Source organism: Pseudonaja textilis, chromosome 2 (genome assembly GCF_049901715.1).
Source record: "Pseudonaja textilis isolate UNSWEBS1 chromosome 2, rPseTex1.2, whole genome shotgun sequence".
NCBI lineage: Eukaryota > Metazoa > Chordata > Lepidosauria > Squamata > Elapidae > Pseudonaja > Pseudonaja textilis.
This window is the reverse complement of record NC_141991.1, coordinates 98,826,294-98,854,285: the sequence shown is the minus strand read 5'-3', so window position 1 is coordinate 98,854,285 and position 27,992 is coordinate 98,826,294. Positions and strand designations below refer to the sequence as shown.

At 37.3% G+C, this 27,992-nt stretch overlaps 1 protein-coding gene across 3 annotated transcripts; it reads left to right on the top strand.

Annotated features, from left to right (window-relative positions):
* The first annotated feature begins 179 nt into the window (after positions 1-179).
* On the top strand, positions 180-27,927 carry AKAP8 (A-kinase anchoring protein 8). 3 transcript variants are annotated; one of them, XR_003373683.2, is made up of 14 exons: positions 180-725; positions 4,632-4,670; positions 6,336-6,368; positions 7,856-8,129; positions 9,968-10,484; positions 10,757-10,901; positions 11,222-11,263; positions 14,428-14,524; positions 16,674-16,815; positions 17,397-17,490; positions 20,921-21,051; positions 22,890-22,985; positions 24,267-24,460; positions 25,886-27,927. XR_003373683.2 is itself a non-coding variant. In XM_026696222.2 (13 exons), exons 1-13 carry the CDS (start codon positions 710-712, stop codon positions 26,327-26,329), a joined length of 2,070 nt encoding a protein of 689 aa, XP_026552007.1. In that variant the 5' UTR covers positions 180-709; the 3' UTR covers positions 26,330-27,927. The 3 variants fall into 3 exon arrangements, 2 of the variants coding, with proteins under 2 accessions (XP_026552007.1, XP_087780823.1); XM_026696222.2 differs by lacking the exon at positions 24,267-24,460; XM_087924697.1 differs by lacking the exons at positions 6,336-6,368; positions 24,267-24,460 and having other exon boundaries at positions 285-725.
* The last annotated feature ends 65 nt before the right edge of the window (positions 27,928-27,992 follow it).

Here is a 27,992-nt window from a genome sequence, read left to right as displayed (position 1 = left end):
GTACTGACGGGCCAAATAACGGAAGCCTTTTTATAAGAGTTCATTGGTCCAAACTCCCAGCAATACAAAAAGGCACGTGGGCTTCACTCAGAGAAATGTCAGCCTGCCCTTCGCCCCGCCCCTCCAAGCAAAAGACTGGATCTAAAGCAGAGGTCTCCAACCTTGGCAACTTTAAGACCGAGGAATTCTGGGAGTTGAAGTCCACAGGTCTTAAAGTTGCCAAGGTTGGAGACCTCTGATCTAAAGGTTCTTTTCAGACAAAGCTCAAGCCGCCAAATTATCTACGGCGTCCTTCATTATTCGCAAGTAATAAAAACGAACCTCAGCCCACCCGGCTTCGTTTGCTGTTTAGTCCTCTGAACGCTTATAAGCACCAGCCGCCTCTCCTTACTGGAAGAATAAACGGACAGAAATGGGAACCGGAAATCTCTCTAGCAGCACAAACCGTTTTAGCTGCAAATAAGGAAAGTTCTCCGGGCGTCGGAAGGCGTAGAACGTAGATGTCCAGCGACAGGCAAGCTAACGAACGGCCCAATGGGAACGACCTTCATACGGGGAGGCGGGAGCAACAGACCCTCTTCGGTTTAAACGTCCGGCCAATCGAACTTCAGGAATAGAGGCAGAAGCCAATCTGTGGCGACATATGGCGCTCGCGCACTCGGGTGGTGGGTAGCTGTCCGTGGTGGGGAAGAGGTCGCCAAGCGAAGCCATGGATCAAAGTTACGGTGAGTCCTGCCGATGGATGCTCCGGCGAGTGTAAGGAGAGCTTCGGGCTTTAACAGAACCGGTTTCTCTTCTCAATTACGTAGTACCAGTTGCGAGTCGCGCAGCCCTCGGTGTCGGTGCCTTCTTTCTCGGAGAGGCGCCGGCAGCGGTGATTGGACCTTGCGCTTGTCCCTCACCCAGGTTCCGCTTGGTGACCGGAGTGCTATTTGGCCAGCGAGGCAGGCGGTTCGAGTTTACCTTTACCCCCCCGCCCCCCACCTTCGCGGTACCGAGCGAGAAAGGAGGACCGAAGTCCTATTTCTAAAGACGACACAAAATGGCGTGGAGGAAGTCCTGCTCGCGATAACGCTCTCTTCCTGCCTGCCTGTCGCGGAGGTCGATGCCTTCCAGTTTGTAAACAGTGACTCGTGGGTCTTGCCTGTCCGCCGACGGCGCTTCTGGCTGGAAGAGAAGCGGACCAGTCAATCGGTTGAAAAGCTCATTCTGGCCCGCGTTGTATTTCCACAGCCAGCCCCCTCCCCCTCAATTGACAGGCGGGAGCAGATTACGAGGGACGTAATCGCCCCCCCCCCTTCACACGTCCCTTACAACCCTCATCGCAGTGTGTTACGGATTGCCAACATGCCCATTAAGAGTGTCAATAGGCCATCATCTGCTTTCTTACCTATCTCAGGATACAGAATAACAACAGCTGGAAGGGATCTTGGAGGTCTTCTAGTCCAACCCACCTGCTCAGGCAGGAAACCCTATCCCATTTAAGACAAATGGTTGTCCAACCTTTTCTTAAAAACTTCCACTGTTGGAGCATTCACAACTTCTGGAGGCAAGTTGTTCCCCTGATTAATTGTTCTCACTGTCAGGAAGAACAAACTTGCCTAGCCACCTCGTTTTTTTCCCCGTCAGGTCTCCATGACGATGTCTTCCATCTTGTCCCAGTCCTAAGTGCTAAAGTAGTGTTTGGGGGCTTGTTTTCACACACTCCAGAATAGACCCAAGGAGTGTAAAATCGGTTTTGCGGTTCATCATTTTGGAATTCAGGCAAAATAGGATGAAGGGAAACAATACATTTTATGCTTACGTGTAGTTGTTTGCCAGTTCAAGGGTGAATAAATAAATACTAGAGTACTTCAACTGAGCAGTGGGGAAAACCCAGGGTCTGAGGGCTCTGTGACATTTATAATGGTAGCAAGTGATATATTGACTTTATTGGTGGCACCAGGCACTCGCAAATTTGGCCAGCTACATTGAAGCTTAGCGAGTTGACTGAACTCAACTTATGTGATTATGTTATGGTACAGTGCATTTTGTCAAACTAGAAAATTGTTTGTTATGAGTATTGTGTGGATATATTGCCTATTTGGTTTAAAATGCCAGGGTGTTTATTAAAATGTTTTATTTGTAAACAGTATAGCTGTTTAGAGAGGGAGGAGGATAATACACCAAGGGGAAAAAAGGGAATACCTTTTTAATGTAACTTAGAAATATCTGTGTACATTATTGCTTTTCTTTAATTGTATCCAGAGGCTAAGATCAGAGGAGATTCAGCTTTATTAAGTCATCTTTCATTCTGTCAAAAGTGTTTTCAGATCTTGTAGATGTAGTAGTACTGAAAATAAAACAGGTAGCATGAATATAGAAGCAATGATACTTCCTATGAAACGGAATAACTAGATATTTCAATACTCATGGAAGTTTTGAATGCTAAACTTAATCCCCCTATAAAGTGGAATCTTAAAAACAAATAAAATGGGGTTTAGTGTAGAAATCATTATACCATAATAATCCTGATTGGTATCCAAGGCAACAGCAAGTACCTGGGTCCCTGCCAGATGCTTGTACTATAGCTTCCACAAACTTCTTGCCAGTTGTGATGCTAGCTGAATATTGAAATCCAAGATGCCAGGCATTATGTGTTATAAGAGACTATATGATACTACATAATGACTGAAAGGGTTTAGGATCCTATGTAAAAAAATCGGAACTCTCAATCTTGCTGCTGTTTCCATTTCTTTATTACATAACAATTTTAATGATGTTCTTTTGCAACAATTAACATAGTTATACCAGAGAATGCAACAAATACATGTGTATTCACACTGTGTATATATGATGGAATTCACATTTTTGAATTGCCCATATTTTTCAGAGAGGCACTCGAGACAGTATATAATAAAATGTTAAAATATAAAAAAAGCATACAAGACTTTAAAATTAAAAAAAAAAAAATTTAAAAGCAGACAAGAATGATTGAACTGTTGAAAATTAGTTAAAAAGGTAAAAGGAGGGAAGGTTCTCAGGGTGCCAACTCTCTGGGCTTCCTGCATGGGGCTGCAGAGCCATGTTTTAATCTTTTTCAAAAGACCAAGGGAGGGTTGCTACCTCTCATATATTTGCACGCTATCTCATATATACCCGCTATCTCTCTCCGGGAATTCTAGTTCCACCATGGGCGCAAAGCCAGCTAGGTGGTCTTGGCTAATCACTTTTTCTTAGCCCTAGGAAAGGGGCAGTGTTAAACCACTTTTGGAATACTTTACCAAGAAAACTGCAGGGATTTGTCTCAGCAGTCTCTGAGAATAGGACACGGTTGCTTGCTAGTTTAATGTTCTGAAGTACTTTAATGAGAACATGTTAAAAGAGTACACCTATAAAAGTAGTAATATTTATAGTAATGTTTATAACTATTTGCATTTTGAATACATATAGGAATCAGTTATATTAATTTCTCAGAAGAAATTGATTTATTTTTTTATAGAAAATGTCAGTGTCACAATTCTATTCCAATTTTATTTAGTATATTGCCTTGATTTGTGTTACATAAAGTACATAATCCAATAGAAGAGAATATATTTAGCTCAGGGATGAACTTTGGAGTGCTTGATGCTCTTTGATTTTGGTCCTTTGCTTACAAACATTTCATTACCCAATTAAGTAACATCATCAGTGCTAGTGAGTATCAGATTTGTTCCCTGTTTATGTAAAGTAGCCTGCTCTACTAGTGATAGTGGTGATGTGGTTTTCTTTTTGGTAATTCCTTGATTAGTGTTTTGACAATAAAATAAAAACAATTGTATGGGCAAGAAAATAATAAAGCTAAGAAGGAAACAAAACCCCATCATCTGTAGCAACCAACATTCAGATAAGTGGCAGGCAGGCAGACAGACAGAAAACAATACCTAATGAAGGAACTATCAAGGAGAAAACAACAGCCCTCCCAATGCAGGCAGGGAAAACTATTGTACATAAACAGAGAGTAAAGCCACATTGCAAGTATTACCTAGTCAGGTAATGAAATATCTGGAAGCAAACAACCAACAACTACAGAAAGTACGTAATGTTAGCTTTATATGTTCAAGCATTTCCTTCCTGAAATATTCATTTAGTATAAAATGAATTGTTTATTTTGTTTCCTTTCAGAGGGGTTTTTGGTACTTTTCATAAGAAACCTTGGTTCCAGATAAGGATTTGTTTCTCTGTATTGTATGATATGAAACTAAATTATTTTTAAGTAAAATCTTCCATATTTCAGTATTCTTAGTTTGCACATTTGAAAGAGTTGAATTCAGATAATCCTTAATTCCTACTAATCATTCGGGAAGCATGACTGGTTAATAAGAGTTTGCTTAAGAAGATTTTATAGACCATGTATAATGTTGCTTTCAGAATTAGTTACGGAGAATAGAACAAAATGTAAGTCATTGTGTATAACCTTGGCATTTGGCCTGATTTCCTATTTTATTGGTAGCAATGGAAAACACACAACTTCACAATGGTTTGATTCCTATCAGATACACAAAATGTATTGAAGATAAACCTCTGAATGAATACAGAAGATACAGAGCAAATCTTTAGAAATATATTGTGGAGTTTTAAAATTTATTAATATATTAACTTTTCTTTTACAGGTTATAGTTCTTGGGGTACTGATAACACCAATACTCATGGTAAGAAAATAAATATAGCTACACTGATAAGTTGATTATAATCATGACTATTTTAAACCTGAGTCACAAAATATATTAAATATATCATATTAAGAGCATGAATTTTCAATAGCAGAATATTTTGAGAGTAATTTCAAAGTATATTGAAATATATTGAGAGTAATTTTCTTTTGGGCTTATTAGATTAAATATAGTTCATGTCAGTTTTCTATCATGCAAATTTCTATCAGAATTTATATAAATTAGAGCTTTGATTTTATGTAAAATAAAAATATTCAGCTCCTTCTTGACATAAATCATTTAATATCCTTTGTATAGGAAGATTTTGGAATCACTTGTTTCACTAATTTTAATAAAGCTAGTGTTAATTTCTGATTTGTCTAATATATAATATTAATGCTAAATTTTTGCCATGGTATACAATAAAGAATAACTTCATACTTATTTGAATGTGCATTTTCCAAGCTGCTCCCACTGCAAGAAAGAAAGCCCATTTGATCAGGTTGCTTGAAGGGGTTTCAGAAAGCATATGGGGTAGTCCCTAAAACTGTGGTCTTCGGTTTCACCAAGATTTTAGCCACTGCTTGAAATTAGGAAGCAGCCATCTTAGACCAGAATTCCCCAACCTTTTTGGCTTTGTGAACCAGCAGGATGGCGTAGGGGATGGTTCTGTGCAAGTGGCCGGCCAAGCGTGTGCAGCTTCATTTGCACAAGCAGTGTGCATGCACGCAGGGGTGGGTTTCTACCAGTTTTGTCCACCTCTGTAGAACCAGTAGCTCTGAAGAGCAGTAGACATAGAACCGGTTCTATGTCTGCTGATGTTTTTGCCCACCTGTCCACCCGGGCTCCTACCTAATCTTTATTTCCTGATTTTTCAACTTCAGCTGCCGAACGAGGCACACCTACAGTTAAAAAAGCAGGAAAAGAGGGCTGTTTCAAAGGCTGCTTCTCTGCACGCAGCGTGCTGATGACGATTTACAGGCACGCATCTCACAGCGTGCAGGGAAGCACATCATAAATCACCGAACCTCATAAATCCCGAACCGGTAATTAACCCTGTCGTATCCCACCCCTGCATGCACGCCTTCTGTTCACGCAAATGGAGAGCGTGTGCACATGCTCGCCTGCTGCTTGTACAAATGGAGATGTGTGTGTGCGCGCGTGCTCACCCGCCATTTCTGCCATCCGGTTGCAAACAGCTCATGGCTCACTGTTGGGCCACGGCTCAGAGGTTGGTAGACCTACCTTAGACCACATAGAACTTATGCAGATTCTCTATGCGTGTTTCTCTTGGAGAGCTCCCTGGTTTTCAGAGGAACCAGGAGATGAAGCAGCATAACAGATGCCTAGAGCATCACAAGAAGACAAAGGAAAACTTGTAATGCAGCCTCCCTCTGGAGATACAAATAGAATTGACTCTTTTAGCCTGTGAAAATTGGCAGTTCCCCAAGCTCTAAAATCAAAATAATGTTGGTGGCTTTGGGGCCTATTTGTTATGTTTAACTATGTTAATAATAACATTTTATACATTTATTTTTAATTGATTTATTCATTTGGGTTGAAATGTTAATTATTTCTTTGGATAGATGACTGGCTATGTACATGTTAAATAAAAAATCTCGATGTATTTAAGGTAGAAATAAACTTTGTCTGTGTCTCACTAAGGTACATATGCCACGAACATAGGAAGTTGGCAAGGTATGTGTTTTGCTTACTTTTCCAAAGTTTTGCTTTTCAGTGAAAGAGAATGGGAGGCCTTTTCCCCACTTTTTTTTAGAAATAAAGTGGCATCCACTTTACTTATATAAGTTACATAAATCCATGTGTTTCTCATTTTGAACTTTGTCCCAAAGTATTACCTAACAGTAAAAAAGGATCAATGACCTACAACAAGGACGCATCCCTTTCAAAAATTGCAATTTTCAGTGCAGAATGATGAGATAAAACATTTGGAAAGCATTCCAAAGTGTGCGGAGGGAAGCATATGGCAAAGGGAAGGTCTGGCAGTGGGTTCCAGGAAAGTTTCAGACTCATCAGGTGTCTACTGGATTTATCAAAAGGTGCATTATACCCCTAAGGTATTCTTTACCATCTCATTGAAACTTATATATGGGACTATAAGTATTGCTCCATATAAATATGATTGTTTTGTTATACTAAAATAATACTTTAAAAGTTCTGGTGTGACAAGGAGCCTGATACGTGCCATCAAGATATGTTGGACATATTTTGGTCCATTGCAGTTTATACTTTTGTATTTTATTTTTAAAAAGACAGAAAACAGATGGCCGAAAAAGACCCAGTAGCCCATTGAGTCTGCCCTTTGAATTTTTCATTTTTGTTTTCTTTTTATTTATTATTTTGAATTGTGAATTATTTATTTTTTTAAATTTTATTATTACTATTTTTTAATTTATTTTTTAATTTTTTGTCAGGTGATAGATATATGTTTTTCCCAAGCATGCTTAACTCAGTTACTGATAATTGACTCTCTATTGGAAGTTGGCTCCAAGCTTCCACTGGTCTTTCTGTAAAAGTAATACTTTCTAACATTAGTTTTGAATTCCTTTCAAGAAGCTATGCATAAATGTTCTTTTATCAACATTTATGACAGTTCTGTGATACCATATTTTTCCCTCCATAGGATGCACTCCCCTCCCCCTAAAGTTACAGTGCCGGTCCTTTGGTGAATAGCAACCGGGCTGCCGCAGCAGGGTCCTTTTACAGTGCTGTAATCCACCTCCTCTGTATTTGTCATTACCTGCCTCTTCTGTCTCTTTTCTGCAGTCCAGGAGTCAATAGGCAGAGCTGGCACATGAGAGGACACCTATCTGCGGTCCTCTCAGGTTCCGATTTACAATATACTTTTTTTTGTTTTCCTCCTCTAAATCTAGGTGCGACTTATGGTCAGGTGTGTCATATGGAGTGAAAAATATGGTAGTTATATTTTTAAAAGTATCGTCTCTACCTCATACTGTACATCTATGGGCGTATCGTTTAACACAGACCTTGGTCTTAAAGCAATGAACAGCATTAAACTAATACTGTAAATATTTCTGTCTGTTGTATTTGAAGGTGTGTATGATTTTTGATATGGAGTTGGTTTCCATTAATTTAGGTGAAAGCTTCTAAATTCTATTTTTGTTGGTTGTGCAACCTAGACTTATCTCTTTTTTTTTAACCAGGTTATGAAGGTTATGATTATTATGGTGCTCAAGCCAGTAACACTACCACGGGTCCCACATATAACTATGATGCTACTGTTCCCCCAACTACCTGGAATAATTCTAAAGCTTCTGACATGACAATGGGTACTAGTATGCCAGTTGTAAATTATAATACAGGAACAATGGAGGCAGAAAACTCCGATTCCATCATAGCAAAAATAAACCAGCGTTTGGATATGCTATCAAAGGAAACCAGTGGCAATGCTGGAGAAGGCATGGAAGATCAGGGAAGGTAATTTAAATTTTATTTTTAATCAGTTTTTAAGACTTGATTTTTTCAGTAAAAAACTGATGGGATAATGTTTTGCCTGCATAGATTAGTCCAAAGAGAGCGATTTTAAAGATATCAGGCTGGAAACCAGGAAGCTACATTTTAGTCCCACTTTAGGCAGAAGGCACCTAGGTGACCTTGAGCCTATCATTCTTTTCACCCCTAGGAAGGCCAAACACTTCTGAAAATATTGCCAAGAAAGCCACAGCAATTTGTTCAGGCAATTGCCGTAAATCTCTCTGTCTCTCCGTCTGTCTGCCTGCCTGCCTGCCTCCTTCTCTCTCTCTCTCTCTCTCTCTCTCTCTCTCTCTTTCTTCTCTCTCTCTCTCTCTCTCTCTCTCACACACACACACACACACACACACAGAGCTCCAAAAAGCCAAAACATTTGTTTTGAAATAAGGCTAGGTTGTCTCAAGGAAAACAATAATTTCTATTTAATATATTGATAAGGAGCTTCCTTTCTCTATTACAGTGGTAATAGGCTTGATTTGGAAGAATGATTAGATTGCAAATGTTGCACCGATAATTGATTGCACAACTTTAATAATGAGTCACATAACTGTTTTTGAGATTGCCGTCCTGCACATTTTGAAGTGTCTTTTCCAAATCAAATCTGAATTATTAGACTGTTTCAACCCATAGTAAGTAGTGACCTGCTTCTCCAGAAAAATCATTACAACCTTTTAGAATAATGGTCCCTTAAAGTTGCTACCCAGGTATTTTTTTAAACAAATAAAATATAAATATTATATAATATTTTAAAATAAGAAATTTGTGACAAAGGGGAAATAATCCATTTGAATAGATTTCTTGGTCATAGGCTTTTCTTTCTGACCCTTCAGATAACTCAACAGAAAAATTGGTAGCAATCCGTGAGGAAAAAAATAATGGAACTGCCAGCATGGTGTAGTGCAAAACCTGTTGGAAGGTCCAAAGTGACCCTGGAAGCTTGCATTGGACAGATACTTTCTTCAGTCCAACCTATCAGAATAGTTGTGGGGTGAAAAGAGGGGATAGAATGTTCTGTATACTGCCTTGAGCAAGATTCAGTCTGCGTCAGTCACCAGGACCAGAGGTTTACTGTTCCAAGCTTTCAGACTCGTGCCATAACATCTTCAGGGAACTTCTCTCTATTGGAATACTTGCTTTGGGCTGCTATATATGTGTTGTATGTATGTGGCGCCTTCCTATTGGTTGATTGGTGTGCTACTGGCTGGCAATTGGCTGTTGTTTCCTTGGGCTGCCAATCCCTCGGCTCCTAAGTACCTGATAAGCTGGTGGTAAATCAGCACTCCTGTTGACTGACAAGGGGCCCTGTTTGGCAGGCTTCAATCACTTCCCTGGCTGTCTTTGTAATTGCATGGCCAACTATCTTAGTAGCTGCGAAAGTGAATCTATGTTCTTGTTCATTGCAATGTGAGGCTATCAGTGAGTTCAGGTCTCCTCAAGATCTCTTGCTGCCATGAGCCCCTGATAAAAATATGGAGTATTTACTCATAAATCTTATAAAGTGTGTAAAACTGTTGTCCAATACATCAGATGATGGATCTGTTTTGCCCACGTTATCAGTTCTGATTGTGTAGAGGTTCTTGGCTCTCAGGTGGAGTTCATTCCCAGCCTAACTACTTCACAACCTATCAGTGAATGATGGCTGTGGATTTCTGCATCTATGACAGATATTCACCTGTTCAATAGACAGTATCGTTACAACTGAACTGGAACATCCCTAACATGGGTATTGGTAGTTCTTTAAAATCTCTCCTAGCTACTGACTGGATTCTTTACTTGTGATACAGCTCTTTCAGATTTGAGTCTTTTGAATCATACGACTCCAGAGCCGCAGTTCCTGACCGTGATCTGTACAGAACCAGTTATGATTATAATGAAGTTGGATTAGATCGGAATGATACTTTCGGAAGTCACTATGATGGTCCTGGTAACCGCAGAGATCAACCTGGTAACAGAGGAAACAACTATGGTTTTGTTAGAGGGAGGGTCCAAAATCGAGGTCGTCCAAACACTTTCAATCGTGACCACTTCATGCCCTCAAGTACAGAACGGCTGTCTACACATTGGAATGAAATGAATTACATGGGCGGGAGGAATATGGGAGGACCTGGACCCAACAGGCTACCGTCACTCTTTTCTCGAGCACTTGTCCCTGAGTATAGGGATTATGGTGATTATGGAGACTATGGCGACTATGGAGAGTATGGCAACTATGGGGATTATGATTATGGCATGATGGGAATGCAAGGAATGGGAAGGATTCCTGGGAACATGCCCTTTGGATTCAGCAGAACACGTGGCAGAGTAAGTTTAACATGCTAATACTGGGTATTCTCATAGCTATTTTAATAATTATGACTGAGATTACTTTAGTAACTGTGATAATCTTATTCTTTTTACATTTTCAAATGCATACCATCTTATTTTTTGTCTTTCCTTGCAATTTTTAATTTTTTCGATGGAAATGATATTGCTACGATCAGCAAGGAATAGCAAGAAGCATTCTTAAAATCTTCTCTAGTACACTGCTGGTGTCAATAAATGGGCCAAGAATGTTTTGTTCAACTTGTCCCTAGCCCAAGAGGAGAGCTTTTCGTGGTCGTCTGGGTGGGCGTTCAGATAATGAAGGCGGGTTATACAAGCGGAAACAACCCCAAAGTGGAGAGGAACCTGACAGCAAGCAGGCAAAGACAGAAAGTGAAAGAGATGACTCGGACAATGGTAAACATTTAATTTATTTTGAGATCTGGATGCATTATTTGCTGAGACTAATACCTAGCTTCTAATCTATTCTATACTTTGGCAACATCCACATTCAGTAGAAACGCGTCTCTGAAACTCAGAACTTCACAGCATTGTCATTTTTTAAAATAATGTATTCATTTTTAATAATTATAATTTTTTCATATCTAGATAAAAATGGTTCAGAAAAGAGATCTTGTGCATAACGGTACTATTGTTTTAAACTGATACTGTTGTTTGGACTGTTGAAAAATAGAAGCCATGCATTCACAGTGGTTTTATATCTTGTGTATTGACAGATGATGGTGAAGAAGATAAGTCAGCAGATGAAGGAGATAAAGGTGTAAGTATCTTTCCCAAATAAGATGAAAATGTTGTTTTCTGACATGTCTTTGAAGCGAAAAGTATTATAAATAGTGTATGAGTTATTCTATTCATAGAGTAAATAAGAATAATATACAGTATGTTCATGATGGGCCATATGCAGTTTTGAAAACCATTGCAATTGGAACAGTGCAATTTCCCATTTTTATTTCTTTAAAGTTTTTGTTCCTTAGAGATTTAATGTCCCAAAAATATACAGATAGTCCTCATCTAACCTTTTGTTTAGCGAATGTTCAAAGTGACACCGGCACTGAAAGGTGGCGGGGTTTACAATTGGTCCTCATTGTGATTGTTGCACTGTCCCTACAGTGATGTGATTGTAATTCATGTACTTGGCAACTGGCTCATAATTATGTCGCAGTGTTCCACAATCATGTCTACACGATTTTGCAACCTTCACCACCAGTCTTTGCAAACAAATTCAGTGAATCCAACAAGAGGTTGGAAATGATGTTAATGTGACCACACGAGATTGGCGCATGATTCACCTAATGATGGCAGGTGGGACATTCAAAGCTGCCATCATATGTTGGTGTGGTCACATGACATTGTTCTTTACAACTGTGTCGCTTAGTAAAGGAGTACCTGGCCCCAATTACTGTCAGTAAAAGCAAGGGCTACCTGTAATTCAATACAGAGTAAAAAGAAAGCATTTGCTCTTCATAGCACACAGGACAATTGCTTCATTCTTACTCTAGAATTCTAATTTCAAAGATCATATTATCAAGCACAGCCTCCAGATGTGTTGAAGCTACACCTCTTATGTTCCAACCAACAAGATAATAATTATGCTTGCTGGGAATTCAGGGAATTGTAATCCTTGTGCATTCCAAGAATGCTACTAGTCATGTACAAAATCATTCTGTCTCCAGAGATGAAACGTCTTAAGAAGTTGTATGATGTTGCTCTGGGCCACTGCGAGAAAAGCTGGATCAGCTGCTTGAGACATCATCAGTACCTAAAATGATACAAAGTAAAGAATTCATTTTCAGAAAAATATTTGTTTCCCATCCCATCATTAGGTCAGCAAAGGCTGATCAAAAGCTAAATCATTGTAGGATACAGTAAGTGTTATTGCCTCCTCAGAAAATCAGTATAACAGTGAAGATAATTTCATGGTTGCCTACGATTGTCTGCATATAACCAGCACACTCTGTACAGTTCATTTATCTGAAAAGAGACTTTTTATCTCATCTCCACATTGTCATTTCCAATTATGAGACAATTGTGCTACATGTAACCTAAATGCAGATTGAGCTTAATATTATTTACTCCGCAAAGCATGCTTGAAAAGAGCACATGTGAATCCTGAAATCCCTTTCTTCCATTAGTTTTGAACTACCTGCTGTCCAAAAGTCCAATTGCACTTTCCATAATTTTTAAATACTGGAATGAATACATCTTCAAATAGAAGAGGCTATAGTTCTAAGAACTAGGGAGGATTTAATCTAAATGAATATAAGTTGTTTATATTTGAATCGATAAAATCAGTCTATTTGTCAGCCTTCTGAAAGTTGTTTTCAAATTCTGCCTTTAAAAGTTGAATTTTCAGAAGTTGTATTTCTGTTAAATATTTTTAAAATCAATATAAAATCATTGTTAACACACTTTATATAAATTTCTTTATAACTCTAGAATTAATGTGTTGCTTCTTCCTCTTTTTTTCAAGGAGTATAAAAGGAGGCAATGAAGCTCTCAAAGGAAAAAGTAGGGTAAGATATATAGATGCAATTGAAAGAGCGATGTTTCTTTTCACTTGGAAACATAAATTAACTTTAGACTGAACCACTATTATTTCTTTGGGGATAGCATTCTAATATCCAAGCTTTCCTGCTTATAATGTGTTTTTTTTTTTAAAAAAAAAAGAATAGTTAATAAATATACAAGTTGTACAATTCTTGCATAGGTCTTGATATAACAAACTTTGGATTCAGTGAAACAAATTTCTGCTGTGGCTTGTGTCATTGGTATAATGACATCCACAAATCTTCATGATGCCCTCTGTTTAATTCAGTGAGATTCCCAAATAACAAATTTCACTTTTCCTCAGTTAGTCTGCTTAATCAAGATTTCATTTTAGTTTGTTAGAATATATTAATGGCCTTTTTATCTATAACCATGGCCATGGCCTCATTAAATCTAGGTTAATATTGTAATAATACACCAGATATCTGTAAACCTTGAACATGTATGTTCTTTGGAAGCTTCCTTCTTCATCTAGTTTTATATTTTTAGATTATTTTAACTGAAAAAAAATATAGGTGACAACCATCTGCCTCAAGAACAATCCATATTTCCATTAATGTCTCTGACATCCCTATAAATCCCAGAGGTGCTCTTAGAAAATAAAATAGTAAGTGGCTGTGCCCAGAGAATTACTGCTAATGAATGTTTTTAAAGTGGCAACTTTGTCCATGATAACATTCCCCTATCTTGTTCTCAAAATTCTACATGTGCCTACTGTTCCAAAATAGTTGGTGACTTCTTCCCTAAATGCTTATAAGCAAAACCTCAGAATGACTGAAATCAGTATTTGTTGTTGCTTTATCAAAATTGAAGCACCTTTCAGTCAAATTCAGCTCCTACTGGCACCATAAAGTCAAATTTGTAATGTTCTTTGTCGTATGATTGAATGACTGAGTTGTAACTTGTCTTTCATTTAGAAGTTCAGGGTGGCAAAAAGAAAGTCCTCCCATTTGTTTTTCTGCACAAAACTCCTGTGAGGTAGGTTGGTCTGAAAGAGCAACCTAGAAATTTTCTCTGGCTGTGTGTGGACTAGGTTTCCCTGGTTCTAGTCCCGACACCTTAGCTACATTACACTGCCATCTTTCATTACATGTTTACTTTGATTTCTCAGCCTAATGAACAGCCCTGCTGTTTCCTGGTGATCTCCCATCCAGGTATTAAACAGGTCTGAAATAGCCAAATTAGGTCAGCTTCGTATTTGTAGTAAAACTACGCATATGTGTCTGAGTCTATGATGTATAAATAAATGTTTGAAATTACATTAAACATGAAATTGTGGTACTTGTTTCTTAATACTATTCCCACGAGATTATCAGCATATAGGTCAAAGAGGATAAATAAATGAATGTTGCCTCTTAAATATGACTTTCTGTAGCAACTGGTGATGGCGGTGATGATGATGATGAAGAGGCAAAACAAAGAAAAGAGAAACAGAGGCAAAGGGATCGAATGCGTGACCGTGCAATGGACAGGTAATTAAAACAAATAAAAATTGGTTTAAAGTAAGCATACATAAGATTGTATTTACTGAGCTACATATCAAAATCTAGTGGGTGGAGTGAAGAGAAAAAATAAACTAATTTATGAATAAAGATAAATGTATAATTACATATCACTAATTATTTCCAAGTTATTTACTGTTATTTCATTATCATTTTAAATGTATTATACTTTGTCAACAATTACTGAAACCTTTTATGGTTTATATCCAAACTTTTGTGTGATATATACAAACCTGCAACCTGAGGTGGTGTACTTCTTTGGTATAAAATATTTATTTTAGTTTTTAAAATGTTCATATGATTAGGTATCACTAGTTGAAATATTCGAAACTTCTGAAATTATACCCAGAAGAAAATAGCCTGCATTGTTTAATATGATTTCTGTGATTAACATACAACATTGGTGCCTATACCACTGGAATGTTCCCATGCTTGAGATTTTGGAGCGAGCTCTGCTTTTTGCAACATTCTGTATGAAGCAATGGGGCTCCTGCCAACTGTCTTCTGAGTGCCACAATGGTAACACATTGCTTGTTCATTTTATAGTTTTGAGTGTTTTGCTTGGCATTTATAGGGTTTATGACCATCCCTGCTTCTGTTAGAAAGCGTCACAGTTGTGGAGGCAGGCTTCCTACTTTGGATGGGCAATTTTGATGCTTTTTTTACCCCACTGATGGTAATTGTGGAAGTCTATCTTTCTGTCAGGTCTTATAATATAGGCCTCTTGTATTGGTGGTCTAATTGCTACCACATTTGCACTCTTGAGTACCACATATGCATCTATAACAGCATAACTGGACACACTTACTACATTTGTGTTCCAGTAGTACTAAGCCCAGCTATGACTAAACCATGCAACAAACCCCCACCAAGCCAGGCAGTAATTTAGCAGGAGATTTTGACCCCACCAATTCAAGGCAGATCACTAGATAAACAGAGGTGCTTTTTCAAAAGGCAACTGGACTTTGATTTTCCTTGAAGACGTTTTGTTTCTCATCCAAGAAGCTTCTTCAGTCCTGGCTGTAAGTTGGATGATGGATGGCTTTATATTCCTTGCAGTCATCTGATTGTTAGCACTCTTTCTGAGAGTCATTGAGATCACATGGAGGTTTATCGGTGCCCTCAGAATCATATGAATAGCGCAAATAAAGGCTGGAACCTTATTGGAACTGCCTATTGTTTCTTGGGAAAGATTTGATTGGTGGTTGGGAATGGTGTTAACTCTATTTTGATAGATTTACTTGTCAGTCAGTTATGTGTGTTTTGAAGCTTGTAATCTATCATCTAGTCAGGTGTTTAATCTACAATTCCTGTTTACAAATACTAGGAATATAGATGATAGTATGTATCTTAGGAATACAGAAATTGATCTAAGTATGTGCTAATAATTATAAATTTCTGAAAAGATATAACAGAACCACAAATATATTCAAATTCCTTAATTGTAGCCCCATTCATAGGGCAATTATTTAGACTCTTATTAATATTTCCTATAGTGTACAATATGTACAAAATAAACATTTATGTTACACTACCATAAAAATGAATGTAATACAAAACTTAACAGAATGTTTTTCCAGAAGAATATCTATGAGAGTAAAGATAGTGTCTTGTTGGAAAAAAAAATACTGCTAAAACATTGTTTCTTTTATAATGGTAAAATGAAAATTCAACATCAGTCTAGAGTCCCCAGTGTAAGAATAAGTTCCATTCCCAAGATCTGTCCTTAAGTTGAATGTGTATGTAAGAAAGAACAGCATTATTGTATAATACTACGTAAGTAGTATTGTATAATACTACGTAACTAGTATTGTATAATGAACAACTTGTCTATTTGTTTGGAATCATTTCATATTTAATTTGAATTTTGCTATAGCAGGCTCCATTCTTAACTATAGTTCATCCTTAGATCAGAGCGTTCTTAACCCGGATACTTGACATATTTGCTTTATTAAAATGCTATATGTTATATTGGAGAAAACATTTCAAAATTAAATTAGGTCATAGTTTTTGTCAAATTTGTAAGATGAATTGTACTTAATTTATTAATTTATAAATTTAACTTCATAATGCTTCATACTTTTGAAACTGCATTTTATAACAAAATGGTTTCTTATAGAATTCAGTTTGCCTGCTCTATCTGTAAGTTCCGAACTTTTGAGAATGAAGAAATGGAGAAACATTTGCAAAGCAAATTTCATAAAGAAGTCTTGCGATACATTAGAACCAAATTACCTGATAAGACAGTGGAATTCCTGCAGGTATACCTTCAGAAAATTCTAAATTGATGTAAATAATTAGAAACAATTAACTGTCTTCGCTGTTGAACAGTTTAATTAATTTAATCATTAAAAAAGTGAAAAACTATTAAAACATTTGTTATTGTTGTTATTGTTACTTAGATTTATTGTAACCCTCACTCCAAAAGATTCCAAGCAGTTAAAAATACCTCTAAGTAACATAAAACCTAGATTGAATATTTCAGTACTCATTTAAATAGTTAAATTTCCAAATTAGACAAGATGTTAAAGTTGCTTGAAGGGCTACACGTTTTAGTTCATGGGTTTTTGTAAAATTAAATTTATTATTGCTATAAATGATTTGTTAGAGCCACTATAAAGGCTTCTGCTGTACATTTTCATAAGTAGTAACTAAGGCTTTCAGTGGAAAAATGTAATTGAAATTGTACATTGCTACTTAACTATTAATTAACTTTCTGGGAAGATAGTATTGCCATAAGGCTGGAGGCGTAGTTGCAAAAACATATTTTATTGGGCTGCTTTTATTTATAATTTAGGGCCAGTAACTTGTATATTTAACAATGTCTACTCTCATTCCGTAGAAATACATTGTGAACAGAAACAAGAAAATTGGGAAGCGCCGACAAGAGCTGAGTGAGAAAGAGGGTACCAAACCAAAACCTGACCCATTTAAGGGTAAGAACATTATTAAGAATAGAAGACCATTTGATATGCTTTAACTATCATCTAGAAATTGTACACAATGCTGCAGTTGTCTTAATCCCTTGAGAAATAATGTTTTAAGTAATCTATATAGGTGGTCCTCACTTATGTCATTGCTGAACAAATGATATTTTGAACTGGTCCTTGAAATAACAGATGTTACAATGCCCCTGCAGTCGTGTGATCAAACTTTGGGCACTCGACAGCCCATCTGCATGGGACCCTCCACCTGCCTGTACCCCATATCTTTTGGATGCCCTGCACTCACTGTCCTTACTTGCCACTCCCAGCTGACTTTTGTCATCTTCCTCTCACTGCTGATGAACCAACAGCTGGCTTGGGCTCTTGTTGGCTTTAGCTCCTCATTGTGCACAGCCTTTCTGAAGCCTTCCAAGGCCTTGTACAGCTGCTGACTCTATGAGCCAGACTAGGTTTGCCTTGTCAGCAAAGGGAGGAAGATGGCAAAGGTTAGCGGGAGACAGTATGGGCACTAGAGGCAGTGGACAGCAGGATGGCCAAAAAGAGTGGGGATCAGGAAAGCAGAAACAAGTGCAACAGGGCTGAGTTCTGGACTATCGATGGCACAGTTGTGGCTTAATAGGGAAATGTAACTCTGAATACTCAAACTGCTGTTGCTAAGCGGTATGATCACTTGATGTTTCACCTAAGGACTTTCACCTAAGGACTTTCACCTAAGGACCACTTAGTAACAGAAATTCTGGTCCAGTTAATGTTGTTAAACAAGAGCAACTTGTAATGCAAGAAAAGAAAGTTGACATTTAGAAGGAAAAAAATATAACAACTACTAATTTGAGACAGCAGGAATATAGCAGACAATGCAGTATCATGCAGGAATAACAATGACAACAACAACAAAAAACTGGAGACAAGATATGTGTATCTTGTCAAATGACTTTTTAATTTTACATTTGTATTTTGGTCTTCCTTTAATCAGGGCATTAAACACGAGATTATTCTATTTTTATCTTAACCCTGTTCAGGGTTAAGATAAAGGCTAAGAAATTTCAGGCTAAGAAATTTCTTTTTATTTTCTCCCCAAGAATTCAAAAAAGCGTATCCCTTGTCCAAAACTTTCCCGCTAGAGCAAAGCTTTCCTTGGTTGGACTGGGCAGTCATGACCTTGGGATATATATCACTTAATATACAGTAGCTCAATTACTGAGAGTGCCTTGAGTCTGGGTTTAATTGGTCATTTACAGCAGTTCCAAGGATAATGTAGAGATTTGGAAAAAGAACATTTAGAACAGTGAGTTGTGGGAGACTGATCTAGCATCTGCTTTTAGTATCTCGGGACCATCATTACAAATGACCTGACCTGGAGTGCAAACACCGCTGCTTTAATTAAGAAGGCACAACAACAGTTGTATTTACTAAGGATTCTTAGGAAACAACAACTGGCTGAGAGTCTACTGACTACCTTCTATCGGAGTTCAATTGAGAGTATATTATCCTACTGTCTCTGTGTATGGTTCTCGAGCTGCACAGTGGCAGAGAAAAAGGCAATTCAGAGGGTGATTAAGATGGCCCAAAACATCATTGGCTGCTCACTCCCCTCTTTGGAAGAACGGTATAGGAATAGATGTAAGAGGAAGATATTTAATATATTGAATAACTCCTCTCATCCGGGACATCAGCTCTTTGAACTATTACCATCGAGAAGGAGATTCAGGGTATTAAGAACAAGGACGACTAGATTTAAGAACAGTTTTTATCCAAGTGCAGTTTTGAGTTTGAATGCAGGGTCATAAGATTTTTGTGGAATTTAATGGCTGAGAGTAATGGGGTATTTACATTTTTAAATTGTATAGAGATTATTGTATGGTCTGTTGTGTTTAATTTTATTTTTCTTTCAATGGTGTTGTCCAGTTTTACTTGTGGAAGAGCACCTCATTTAGTTGCACCCGCTTGCGAGTGTAATGACAAATAAAATCTTATGTCTTATGTCTTTAGGTTCAGTCTTTACTGTAACCCAACATGTCTACAGGCACCCGATGAGAACGGTTGCCTTATGCATCAGAAAGCCAGAGCATGTGAAACAACCAATTTGTTCTCTTTCAGCGAGTCAGTCGAGTAGAATAGAATACAAATACATATAGACATAAGCCCTGCAAAATGGAACAACTCACCATGGGACAATTGGCCACAGGACAATTCATCATGGGACAACTCACTTCAGGACAATTTAGCAATTCAATTTAATTATTTAAAATAAATAAAAAATATTTCAATTTTTATCATTCACATTTCATTCTGTCACTCCTTTGGCATCCTTTCTTTAACAATCCTATTCTATCATTTCTTTGATATTAGCTGTGGCAAGTTGGCCATGACAATTTGTCATAGACCCCAAGTCCTGGTGATGCAGTGGTTAGAATGTAGTATTGCAGTGCAAGCAAACTCTGCTCACAGCCTAGAGTTCGATCCTGATGAGGCTCAAGGTTGACTCAGCCTTCCATCCCTCCAAGGTCAATAAAATGATGGCCCGGATTGTTGGGGGCAATATGCTGATATTGGAAACCCCCCAGAGAGTGTTATAAAGCAATATGAAGCAGTTTGCAAGTCTATGTGCTATTTGTTGTTGCTAAAATTAATATTGGGATAAATCCTTTCTTTCATTTGGAGGTTTGGGGAATTGAACTGTGCTTCTAATTTCTCAAATGTTGTGCAATCCTATATAAGATGGAGTGAACTGAAAACAGGCAGAGAGCAGTGAAAGAACTTATTTTCAGGTTTATAGTACCAATTCGTTAGAATCTTGTAAGAACTATCAGGAATCTTGAATTACTTCATTACCAAAATGTAAGAACTCCATACTCTACAACCTTTTTTCACTTGCACCTAAAATGTATTTCTTTAATGTTACTTTATTTTATGTTTACATCCCTAATAATGCTATTAGACATTACATGATAATCTTATAATCCTTTTCCTTCATGATTTATTTATTTTTATTTTGTCTTTGCTTTTTTATAAATAACACAAGATGACAAACATACATAATACTCCTTTCTCCTCCTATTGGTTCAATCCAGGGTCACCCAACTGGTTTTCATGCCTAAGGCAAGACTAGAACTTACAGTCTCCTGTTTTTAGGTCAGCACTTTAACCACTGTACCAAACTGGCTCTCAGTGATGTTACTTTTAAAAGCTGTAAGATGTTTTAATAGTGATCATGACCATATGAACGTTTTTTTAAAAAAGGAAGTCTGGTTTACATATTCAGATTATAGCTATTGTTCTGGTAAATAATATGTGTTTCATTTCTATTACCCCAGCATTGAATGGGAACATTCAATTTTTGTAATTTTAATAGCATATCTAGGACTTTGTCAATAGCTTTTGTTCCAATTTTATGGAAAACTTCTGATTTATATTTTTCCAGGAATTGGCCAGGAGCACTTTTTTAAGAAGATAGAAGCTGCTCACTGTATGGCTTGTGACATGCTAATTCCTGCACAACAACATCTTCTTCAGAGACATCTGAGATCTGTTGATCACAATAGGAATCGCAGAGTAAGCAAAATAAATTTATTTATTTTTGGACAAGTCTATTACCTCTGGAAGATAACAACCTTGCAGCAAAGGGACGTGTAGAAAGAACAGATACATTTATTTTGTTAGCTATCTTTCATCCAGGGATCAGTTAAAGTTCAAAGAATTTTCATGTCTCCTTTTTTTGTCAGTCAAATCATTTAAGGGTGGTATACATAATTCTTTTATAAGCCTCAGGCTATTACTAACATTCTGTAAAAAGTAAGTACATTTTATGTAAAGTTTCTTTTCTTTTTAATGTGTGCAGACATATAAATATTTATCTTCATTATAACAATATATAAAGTTAAAGGTGATATAACTAAACAAAAAAAAACTATGAAAAATTGACTTAATCATTTATTCAACCAAAAAATTGCAGACATGGCATATCCTTCTGTGGAAAAAGTAAGTCTTCTCTTGGCTATAATATCACCCTCTTTGGCAGAAACAACTTCAAGTGAGGGTTTTACCATAACTTTCTCACAGTCTCTGATATTGTTTGGGATGATTTTTTTTCTATTCCTCCATTTTTTCAATTGTTCAGTGTTGGAGGTGTTCTTGTATGCACAGCCTGGTTCAAATCACCTCACAACATCTTCATGGGATTTAGATCTGGGTTTTGATTGATTCATATTTAAGGAGGGTGATAGGGGCCATACATACTTTTTCCACATGTAAAATTTGCATTTATGGTTTTTTTAAAATTAATGTTGAAATTAACATAAAATGCTTGTATGTTAAAATATATGAAAAATACATTAAAAATTTCAAAGGAGTGTACTTAATTCTTTCACTATTGTTTATGTGATAGTTCCAGTCTAATACCAACAAACCCGCTGTATAAAATCAAAGGTTAATATAAGGTTCAAAATCAGATACTTATGCTTGCATTCTCAGTACTGCCAATCCTCATTATAGAGTGACAAACACTTTTCAGTTTAAATAAAAATGATGAATACTATAGAAATATTTCCATAGTATAAGGATTGCTTTTATTTTTCAGAAGCAGTAAGTTTGACTTTTTCTGCCATTAGACTAAATTGTGATTATTAGTGATTTTAACCCAGACTGATAAAAAAAAGAGAAGGAATGTTGTTAATGGACGTAAAATAAATCATTCTTACTGCAGGAAGGAAAAGGACAATTTATGACTTATAGACTTAAGAAAGTTTTTGAAATATAAATGGTTTGAAGTATTGTAGAAATATAGATTCACTTTTTTCACTAATAGGTGGTATGAATCAACTTTAACAGAGACATTTAAAGAACCTTTGCTTTACACAATCATATTTTAATTTCCTGTTCTATATTTAAGTGTTACAAAGATTTTGATTAACAAGGTTTGGAAATAGTTGGCTTCCATGAGTGAAAATGTCTTCTAGACATGAAAGGAAAGGAAACCTACTTGAGGGTCTGCTGAAGGAAAATGATTTTTATTCATTTTCTCCAAATTGGAACAGTATAGTGGGGCTTCATAGGTCCAGGTAAGCTGCAGGAAAAAATGTTTTATCCTGCTCTACCTTGAAAACAAGGTCCTATAAAGGAAACTATAGATCAGGGGTGTCCAACATTGGCAACTTTAAGACTTGTGGACTTCTGAGGAATTCTGGGAGTTGAAGTCCACAAGTCTTAAAGTTGCCAAGGTTGGACACCCCTGCTATAGATCTCTAGATTGAATCCTATGTAACTGTATAGACAAAACCCCAAAAGAATTTACTGTTTTTAATCTTAAATATTTGCAATTTTCCGTGTCAATCTCATGGTTATTTTGTACTTAATAATTAGAATTACTTATACATTGTATGTGTTCTTTTCAGACGGCTGCTGAACATTTCAAGAAGGCTAGTTTTCATATTGCTAAAAGTGTCCTAAATAGCAAGCACATTGTGAAAATGCTAGAAAAGTACCTCAAGGTAAGAAAGCAGGATATTTGCTGCTCAGTCCAACTTCTGTCAGAGCAGTGGAGCAGAAACTCCAGTTTGGTCTTGACTGAGCATTTTATTAGTTACTGAGTATGCTGCATGTATCTTTCATGTAAAATGCTATTTGTCCAGTTATGCATAGTCTGAGTCTAGAAATAGTGTGGAATTCACTTTTTTTCAGATACATTGGATAAGTTGGATACTTATTCTAACAATTAGCAGAAAATGTATAAGAAGTCTTTAGCTGTTTCTAAGTGGTGTTGGAGAAATTAAAATTAAATTTGATGAGAACAGTATAGTAAAACCCTAAATGGGAGCTTAGTGCCCCAAATCAGCACTGTCTGAAATATTTTTGTTTGTGGATAAAGTACTGGGTTTCTTGCTTATGGCAAGGACTAATCTTTCTTGAATGAAATAGCTCTGCTTTGATCTCCCAGCATTCCAAAGTCAAAGCATTTATTTCCCTGTATTCCCAAAAATCCTGTATAGAAATAATTGACATCAGCTTAGCCAATCTCAACTGTTAGACACTGATATATTAGGTGACAAAAATACTTGCATATGGCTCTGTGGGTCATGATCAGATTAGCCCTTTGCCTTGCTAAGAATTGAGAAGGCAGTACAGTCTCCAAAGCAGGAGTGTGATAAACCCATGATGGAAAGAGTGCATGCCTAGATGGGCACTTGCATGTCATGCGAAAACTTCTGGTGACCATCAAGGGTTTTCTTATGTAGCATATACCTAGTCATAGATAATTGATGACTTCCACTTCTGAGAGGAAAGATTGCAATCGTCTGTCCAAGTGAAGATGAAAAGCAAGTTTGGCTGCTACTATGACCTGGGAATCAAGGAGCAATCCAAGATTCAGCAGGGACCCTCTTTTGACAAACACGAATCATGGGGTCTTGTGTGTCTGCACCCTCTCCCACTGGCAACACTTTGGTCTTACTCAGACTGACCACCTGCCAATTAACTAGTTCCTGCTAGGCAAGCACTAGCAAAATTGAGACACTGCTCTCTGGGTCCATTGAAAGAGACTTTGAGCTGAGAACATCAGCCTCTTATTGGTACTGATGGCCCATATATTGAGGCTGTCTTCCCTTAGCGGCCTCTCATACACGTTGAACAAGAGGGGTGACAAAATAAACCCTGCGGTAGCTCACATGAGAGAGCCCTGGGGCAGATGAGCAGTTGCCCAGTGCCACCCTCTGGGATCTCTCGGAGGAAAAAAAATGGAACCACTCAAGCGCAACTCCGTCTACCCCTGCTAGGGTCCGCAGGTGCCTCAGCAACACCTCATGATCAACAGTATCAAAGGCTGCCGACAGGTCTAACAGAATCAGCATGGACCCCTGACCTTTGTCCATCAGCAGGAGGAGATCTTCGACCCACCCAGCACTGTCTCCGTACCATACCCAGGTGCAAAACCAAGCTGAAAGGGGTGAAGGAAATCTGAGGATTCCAGGTAATGCCAGAGATGCCCCATCAAAACACTTCTCATCACCTTCCCCAAGAAAGGAAGGCTAAAGGCAGGGTGAGATTGTTGACATCAAGAGATAAGTCTTGAAATACTAACTTAATGCTTCCTGTCCTAAAGGATGATGGCACCTTGCCCTTCCTGAGGAAGCTTGTGACAGTCTCCACCAATCTGGGACTCTGAATCCCTCTCCCCTTTTTCTTTAATAGCAATTAATGGACAAATCCAAATTGCAGGGTAGAGCCTAATGCTCTTTGAAAAGTCCAGAACATCAATAAATAAGGCCGATTGGCTGGTTTTTCAGTCAAAGAAGAAGGGACTACTTATGTTACACGTGCATGAAACTTATTTCATGGAAATGGCAGTCAGGTCTGAATTTGATCCTTCTGGATCATAGAACAGATTCTTAATTTCTAGATAGAGAAATCATTATTCAGCCCTGTTCTGTGGGTGGGATTCTGTGGATACAGAGAGGCACGGGACTTCACTCACTACCCCCATGAATGTAGGAGTTCAGAAACTGTTGCTTCTGTGCAATCAGGTAATTGACTAGATTCTGCCCTTAGCATGATGCTGCTGTTTATTGTACATACATTAGACAAGAGTTACAAGGATGGGAGTAGGGAACATAGTGATTTTGGATACTATCATGGAATGGACAGGCATATCATTAGTATATGCCTGATGCTTTCATATGTTATTTTCTTTATTAAAGAACCAAAATCCACTATAGAATCAAACAAAAGCCCTGTTCCTGTGGTAGACAATGCCAAAACCTAACCCCAATCTGAATAAAATTAGCATGGCTTCTATTTGTACAATTCCCATTACAGTTGCCACCTAGTGTTCTTGGACAGAAAGTAATCTACTTAATAATACCACTGAAATCTGTAAGTATCCATGATTAATTATAGCCCTGAGTCAATGCTGGACTTTGCTTAATAGGATCTAGAGAGCTGACTTGTTGGCTGTTGAATAAAACTGGCCATTTCTTAAAGATTGGAGTTTCTGCCCCTAAATTTTATGCTCTAAAAGTAATTTGAGAAATGAATAGTCTACAGAGGTCACAAGTACTGTATTTTACCTAATATTTACTCCATTTATTGTAAAATTACCCTTATAAATCCATAGTGAACCTATTGGAATTCTTTCATCCTACTGTAAGTCGGAGACTTAGTCAGTCTCAGGAGGTTTAGTGGCCAACAGTGATACGTAAAAAAAATAATACCTTGAATAAAATATAGAAACAATTTTTGGGGTAATTTGAGACAGAAGAAGGAGCCCTTCTGCACTGAAGTAGATACTCATTTTTCAGACATTCAGTCTCAAACTTCTGTATTCTAGGTCTGAGAGTCTCTAAGACAAGATCAGATGGTTAAACACTGATAACATTGTACTTCCTCCCTTCATCAGGGTGATGATCCATTTACAGATGAAAGTATTGACCAAGATGTTGAAGAATCTGAAGTTGTAGAAGGCACTGAAGGTGAAAAGGAAAGTGCTACTGTAGAGAAAAGGGAGAATACTGGGGAGGTGATCGAAACCAGTGAAATCATTGAATCTAGTAAACCAGAAGAAGATGAAGCACCTTGCTCTGCTACAGGTTTTTCAAAAGGTGAAACTGACGTGAAGGAAGAACAGGCAGAAGAGAGACCAGGTGTATCAGAAACAGCAGAAGAACCTCTTCAAGAAAATCCTGATGCAAAAGCCGAAGAAGTCCAAGTGGAAAAGCAGCAGTTTGTGGAGGAAGGGAAGGAAAACGCCCCTGAAATAATAACAGCTGAAAGCAGCCGTGTTGAGGAGGATCCTGTGCGGGTAACAAATACAGAGCTGTCTCAGGAATCACCAAATGAATGATTGTGTGGAGGTGTTTTTCCTGCTTTGCTGTATAATCTTTTCAGTACTTCCTCCTCATAATCTTTTGGTATATATTCCTGAATTGTTGCCAGCTTTGTTTTTGTCTGAAGCAAAGGATTGATCTTTCTGTATGGGAAACAGTCTTGTACTGTATTGTGAATAAGGTAGAAATTGGCAAGCTGGTCAGGTTACTTAGCTGTAAATTGATACCTTCCTGCATTTAGAACAAATAGAAATAATAGAAATAAATAAATGTGTTGATACTGAAATCCTTTTGGCTTTCACTTTCCGATGCAGAAAGGAAATATGGTGTCATTTTGAAAACAGGGAGGGAGTAGATGTTAAATGTCTTTTTTTCTCTCTTGTAAAGTTGATTATTCATTTAAGTTTCTGGAAAAAGAACTTGCCATAACGACTGTTAATGTCATTTAGCCAGTTTGCAGTATTGCATGAAAAATAGCATCTAATTATATACAAAATGTTAAGCACAAACTTACTGTGTATCACACTTGAGTTGTCGTTTATGCTGTGCATTATTTCAGAAGTTGTACAGGGAATGATAAGCTGATTCTTCTTCATTATGTTGATAGAGAAGCATACACTGGGAGGAATGTTATTGCAACAACTGCAGTCTCACCTCCCTCTTGTCTCCCAAAATCTATCAGAGGGGTATTATTTGGAGAATAGATTGTCAAAAACTCTGCATGCCAGGAATAATGAAGCAATATCAAGGGCAGTAAAACATAGATAAATTGTTATGATTGATGCCTGTAGCATAATATTTGAAAGTAGAATGAACACTCTTTTGTTGAATTGGCAATTAAATAAACTTCCAACATGGAGAATTACTGTCTGGTGTTAGTTTAATTGGCTCCAAAACAGGCACTGAAAACATAATTTATTCAAGCGAAAAGTCCTGTATTATAGACTGTTGTAGTTCAGGGTGCAAACTTCTTTTCTTATTTCAGAATAACAGAGCTATTAGATAAGAGAAATAAACTTTTCAGATAGTATATAAAAAGCTGAATAAATATTAATTCTAGGTCAAACTTTTGTATCAATTATATAGGATAATAGCAATTTCAACCTTTTATCAGGAAAAAAGAGAGACAAAATTATTATCTAACAATATTGTTTTATGATTTGTTCTGCGCACAAATAATTTAAAGTGTATTGCATAACCACGCTCACAAATTATTAACCATACCCAAACCACATGTTTTTAAATGATTTCTAAACGTTTTTCTTTTGTTAGTAGTTGTGTATTCAAAATGGGCAGAAGAATCTATCCAGTTGCTATGAAAAAATGTCAATTTTCACTGAGGTCACATAATAAAGCTCCACAAAAGTGCCCTATTTTGAAGTTTTATTTATTTAATATATTTATATGCTGCCCATGCCCCTGCATAAAACAAAAACCAAGGGAATGAGGTCTTACCTAGTTATCAAACGTGTGATTACCTATTTTAGTAAAGGCATTGGTTTCTATTCACAACAGCTTGTAAAGCAGACTATCTGGCTTCCATTAATGTTTGTTAGTTAAGATCATTCAGAACTGTTGATAGCTTGGAATTAAAATACCTACTGTTGGCCATAAACATTTTTCTTTGCATTTCATGAGTGCTTATTTCCAAGGACCTAATCATCACATTGTACTAAGTGA

What these genes read in the sequence shown, in the direction of transcription:
- AKAP8 (XM_026696222.2), top strand. An exon ending in GGCATGGAAGATCAGGGAAG is followed by an intron (nt 8,130 to 9,967) that starts GTAATTTAAATT and finishes CTTGTGATACAG; the next exon opens with CTCTTTCAGATTTGAGTCTT. An exon ending in CGTGACCGTGCAATGGACAG is followed by an intron (nt 14,525 to 16,673) that starts GTAATTAAAACA and finishes GGTTTCTTATAG; the next exon opens with AATTCAGTTTGCCTGCTCTA.